Genomic DNA, 6,000 nt, shown 5'->3' with positions numbered 1-6,000 from the left:
ATCAATACTGAAAATGCAGAAATGGGAGTGTTTTCCGACAGAGTTAACGGTGATGAACCTGATCAGAAATCGGTTGAGGTTGAAGATGAGGAGTCAGGGTGTCTTGGGATTAGGAATCCATTTCAAAACTGTAATGATGATGCTTTCTTCGAAGATGTTGACATGGAGGGTCCCAAAATAACCAATAAATGTCGACCACCAAAAAGTAATGATCAACCTAACGTTTCCGTTTCAAAGACAATGGAAGGTCAAGGGGAACATCAAGATGTTGGGCTTAATACTGATAGCCCATTAAGTCCACACATGAATTGTAGACTAAGTGGTGACCCATTAAACGATTCAAATAACCTGAACAGCCCAGTAAAATTTAATAATACTGAGAGTCCAGTAAGAGTTATGGAGACTCCAATAAAAGTTACTAATATTGAGCATGAAAATAATGATCTTGATGGGCCTGTAGATGGAGCGCAAATTGAAGAAAATGAGGGTACAATTGGATCAATGAATAACAATTGTGTTAATTCAGAATCGAGCAATAGGATTAAACACTCCAAATCTAAGGGTGACCTCAAAAATATTGCCAAACCTTCTAGAGCAGACGTAAACAAAAAAATTCGATCAAAAAATCAACTGAGAAGCGGAAACGATTGTTGTTGGTCGAGTTTGAGAAGATGGAAGACTTCATCCAGGTTTTTTAATACAAAAAATGTTGCCAGAAACCCAGATAGAACTAACATCAGATCTAAATGTTTGGGTTGTGAGGAGAGCAGTAAGCTGAGAAGGGTAGTTTCGAAGAATAAGGAAAAGTCAAAATCAAAAGCCACATCTTCTTCAGTAAATTTCAATACAAAGAAGGCATCCGTTTCAACTTCTGATAAAATTACATCGCCATCAGTAGATGCTAACAAAAATAGAAGGAACTATCCCATCCCTAAAAGAAACAATACTTCGACTGTGTCAGGCAGCTCTTCCTCTTCGGGTATCCAAGCAAGCTTACATGAATTTGGATGTAAGCTTGGCCTTAAATGGAAGGCAAAGCCTTCACAGTAGGTATACAACTTGCTCTTTTCGTTCTCTAATGTTTTAATATGAAGCTTCTTTCTCTTAATATCAGAAGTGTTGGGAAGGGTCGGGAAAGTAAATTCGGTGATTTTAAAAAGATATGTCGAACAATTAAACCAACCATTGTCGCGCTACAAGAAACTAAACTTCATAGTGTTAAAGATAGTTGGATATGTTCTTTATGGGGCTCAAATGATTGTAAATTCGTACAAAAGGAAATGGTTGGTAAATCGGGGGATTTTCTTGATGTTTTTGACACATTCGTATGCGATTTCTTTATTGGCATGCGAGGTCTGTTGAAAAGTTCTGCACGTGTGATAAACATAATCAATGTCTATGGACCGCATACAGACGTAGACAAACAAAGGATGTGGAATGCATTATCGAATGATCTTTATAAAAGCATTGGGGAAGCTTACGTTTTGTGTGGAGATTTTAATGAGGTTCGAGAAGAAGGAGAAAGATTTAACTGTGAATTCCATGTAAACAGGGCCAAAGGGTTTAATGATTTTATTTCTTCAAACAACTTAATTGATTTACCTATGGGGGGCTGATAACGCTAAAAACGAACATATATTTCATAGCATTATCCCTCAAGAAAGACAAGCTTTTAGTTGCAATTGTTCTATTTACAAGTAATATTCGTTTAAATAATAAAAGGTTAAGACAAAAGACAGATTCGATGAATTGAAGACGCAAACGACCAAAAAGCTCAAAAGTACAAAGTACAATCAAAGTGGTTCAAATTATTGATGAGAAACGTCTCAAAATTACAAGAGTACAAGACGCAAAACGCAAAATACAAGATATTAAATTGTACGCAAGGACGTTCGAAAATCCGGAACCGGGACCAGAGTCAACTCTCAACGCTCGACGCAACGGACTAAAAATTACAAGTCAACAATGCACATAAATATAATATAATATTTAAATAATTCTTAAAATTATTTATATATTATATATATATATATTTATAAACTGTCGGCAGAATGCAAACAAAGACATGTGACCTGGAAAAGCAGGCCATGCGATCGCATGGCCTGGATGAGAGAAATCCATGCGATCGCATGGCATTAGGTACCAGGCCACATGCCTATAAATTTTGCAGTTTTGAGCAACATTACACCATCTTTATCTCTTCCTATCTATCTCTCTATCTCAAACGTACGTATATATATATATATATATATATATATATATATATATATATATATATATATATATATATATATATATATATATATATATATATATATATATATTATAAATTTAATTTTAAATTCTAATAATAAGGGTATGTTAGCGAATGTTGTAAGGGTGTAAGTCGAAATTCTGTCCGTGTAACGCTACGCTATTTTTAATCATTGTAAGTTATGTTCAACCTTTTTAAATTAATGTCTCGTAGCTAAGTTATTATTATGCTTATTTAATGCCGAAGTAATCATGATGTTGGGCTAAATACTAAAATTGGGTAATTGGGCTTTGGACCATAATTGGGGTTTGAATAAAAGAACGACACTTGTGGAAATTAGACTATGGGCTATTAATGGGCTTTATATTAACTAAATGATACCTCGTTAATTTAATATATAGACTTATAATTTGACGTATTTATATATAACCACATACGCTTGACTGGGCAAGGTGGGCGGGATATCTATAAATACCAATAATTGTTCATTTTACCGGACACGGAACTGGATTAATAGTAAATAGACTTGTTGAAACAGGGGTGGATTACATTCAAGGGTAATTGGTGTAATTATTAACAAAGTATTAAAACCTTGGTTTACACGCAGTCGATAACCTGGTGTATTCATTAAACAAAGTATTACGACCTTGTTACAATTCGAATCCCCAATTAGTTGGAATATTTGACTTCGGGAATAAGAATAATTTGACGAAGACTTCCGCACTTTATGATTATGACTGATGGACTATTATGGACAAATCCGTATGGACATATCAAATAATCCAGGACAAAGGACCATTAAACCATGGGAATAAACTAAAAACAACACGTCGAACATCATGATTTCGGAAGTTTAAATAAGCATAATTCCTTTATTTCATATATAATTTCTTTATTTCATATTTAATTGCACTTTTAATTATCGCACTTTTATTTACTGTCATTGTATTTAATTGCACTTTTAATTATCGTACTCTTTAATTATCGTCATTTTTATTTATCGCATTTTTATTTATCGCAATTTCATTATCATTATTTACTTTACGCTTAAAATTAAGTTATATTTATTTTTAATATTTTACATTAGGTTTTAACTGCGACTAAAGTTTTAAAATCGACAAACCGATCATTAAACGGTAAAAACCCCCTTTTATAATAATAATACTACTTATATATATTTTTGTATTTTTACAATTATAAGTTAAAAAAAATATAGCGTTAAACTTGGCTAGAGTTCCTGTGGACGAACCGGACTTACTAAAAATTACACTACTGTACGATTAGGTACACTGCCTATAAGTGTTGTAGCAAGGTTTAGGTATATCAATTCTATAAATAAATAAATAACTTGTGTAAAATTGTATCGTATTAAATAGTTTTTCGTAGTAAAAATATAACTATTTCCTAGTACACCTCGCGCACACCAAGTATTTTTGGCGCCGCTGCCGGGGACTTCTTGCTTAAACGCCGAAAGCGCAACGCTATATATAAAAAAAAAGATTTTATTAGAGTTTTATTAAGTTTTTATTAAAAATATACGTTTTTAAAAAATATAAATAAAAAATATATACAAAAATATAACAGAAAAATATCTATATATTTATTTTTAAGAGTTTGTTTAAAATATATAAAGTTAAAAAAGTATTTTTATTTCTATTTTAGTTTTTAAATATAAGTATTTTATTATTTTATATAAATATTTATTTATTTTAAAAACAGCAAAACAGAAAAAAAAATATAAAAAGTACTCGACCCGATCACTGTTGCAGCCCAGCATTTGGCCCGAAACCCTACTTCATGCGATCGAATGAACCCGAAGGCAAAATTTCATGCGACCGCATGAAGTGATCTGACACGTCCCATGTGACCTGGTACTGCATTAATTACGGGGTAATTATTATTATTATTATTTAATTAAAACCCTAATTAGGGCTAATTAATTAATTAGTTAATTTAGTTTTTAGATTTAATTTGTATTTTAAGTTTAATTAGTTTTAATAAATTATAAAATTAATACTTTTATATAATAAATAATATAAAAATAATATTTTTATAAAAATTGCACTTTTTACAACTTTAAGTTTATTTTTATATTTTGTATCTTTTTATTTGTTTTAGCGTAATATTTGTATTTTTCGTTCGTATTTAGTTTTAAGTCATAGTTTTTGCCATAGTTATTTTTTTTCTCTAGATTTTTTTTAGGCTTTGCTGTAAAATCCCTTAAGTGCTTTTTCTTTAGACTAAGATTTAGGTGCTTTAGAATTTTGCGACGCCGTTTTTATATTTTAGTACCTTTTTAAGTTATTATCGTTTTGGATATAGTATTTCTTTTAAGCTTTAATATTTTTAGACGCAACTTTTAATTCTTAGTTTTTAGTTTCTTTTTAAGTTTCGACGCGCTACTTTCTTATTTTTATTTTTCGATGCGCTATTTTTCTTTCTTATTTTTCGCCGCTATAGTTTTTAGGACATAGAATTTTCTATTTCTTCTCTAAAATTTCTTTAAATTTCAACGAAAAATTATTTTAAGTAGTTGAATTGATAGACATCCTAAATTTTCTGCTTCGTAGTAATAGTTGGATTTGTTAGTGGCTGAGTTGTGAGCTTCCGATTTAAAGGGTTCTAGCTCCCTGCTACATCTATTGGCTATTCGAAACGTGGGCAAAAGCAGAAAAGTCTATTATTTTGATAACTTATATAATTTTTATCTTTTATAACTAATAGGATATTCAGTGAATGCACCGAGCAAAACGTTCACCACCTTTTGTGCGTTCACCACCTGTAACCAGATCAAGAAATCTAGCCAATATTGTCGCGGTTAATTTTTCTTTAGAATCGTCATCCAGTCGACCAAGTACTCCAATTCAAATTTCCGATAATCCATTTTTTGAACCCGACCTCAAAATTGAGAATCCGGAGGATATTCAGGGACAATTCAGAGATCCTGAACCATTAATCTTTCCTCCGGAACCACCAATCATTCAAACAGAGATTGTTGAGGAACCTACCATTAAATCAGAATCCTCTAGTGATTCAGATTCAACAAATTCAATCATGGAAAATCTGGAACCTCTAAGTATGGAAGACCGAATGAGAGCTAAACGTACTGGCCAAGGTCACGCAATTACTCAATCAGGCATTAATGCACCAGATTATGAAATCAAAGGACAAATTCTACACATGGTAACTAATCAATGCCAATTTAGTGGTGCACCGAAGGAAGATCCAAATGAACATCTTCGTACTTTTAATAGGATCTGTACTCTATTTAAAATAAGAGAAGTGGAGGATGAACAGATATATCTCATGTTATTTCCCTGGACTTTAAAGGGAGAAGCCAAAGATTGGTTAGAATCGTTACCTGAAGGGGCGATTGATACATGGGACGTTTTAGTTGAAAAATTTCTTAAACAATTCTTTCCGGCATCTAAAGTCGTGAGACTTCAAGGAGAAATAGTTACGTTCACGCAAAAGCCAAATGAAACTCTATATGAGGCGTGGACAAGATTTGGAAAGTTATTAAGAGGATGTCCGCAACATGGTTTAGACACCTGTCAAATAGTACAAATATTCTACCAAGGATGCGACATCACTACAAGAAAAGACATCTATATAGCAGCTGGTGGTTCCATTATGAAGAAAACCGCAACTGACGCTTACAAAATTATTGATAACACTGCTTCCCACTCACATGAGTGGCACCAAGAAAAAGATATCGTTAGATCATCTAAAGCAGCTAGAGCCGA

At 32.3% G+C, this 6,000-nt stretch overlaps 1 protein-coding gene across 1 annotated transcript in view; it reads left to right on the top strand.

Moving 5' to 3' along the window:
• Nucleotides 1–1,088: 1,088 nt before the first annotated feature.
• Nucleotides 1,089–6,000, top strand: part of LOC139863688 (uncharacterized) — a 34,971-nt gene continuing 30,059 nt past the window's right edge. Inside the window, exon 1 of the mRNA XM_071852295.1 lies at nucleotides 1,089–1,533. Coding sequence (XP_071708396.1) covers nucleotides 1,089–1,533 — 445 coding nt within the window. The remainder of the gene's footprint in view (nucleotides 1,534–6,000) is intronic.

This window comes from Rutidosis leptorrhynchoides, chromosome 8 (assembly GCF_046630445.1).
Source record: "Rutidosis leptorrhynchoides isolate AG116_Rl617_1_P2 chromosome 8, CSIRO_AGI_Rlap_v1, whole genome shotgun sequence".
NCBI lineage: Eukaryota > Viridiplantae > Streptophyta > Magnoliopsida > Asterales > Asteraceae > Rutidosis > Rutidosis leptorrhynchoides.
The sequence above is the reverse complement of the archived record's forward strand: the minus strand, read 5'-3'. Positions and strand labels throughout refer to the sequence as shown.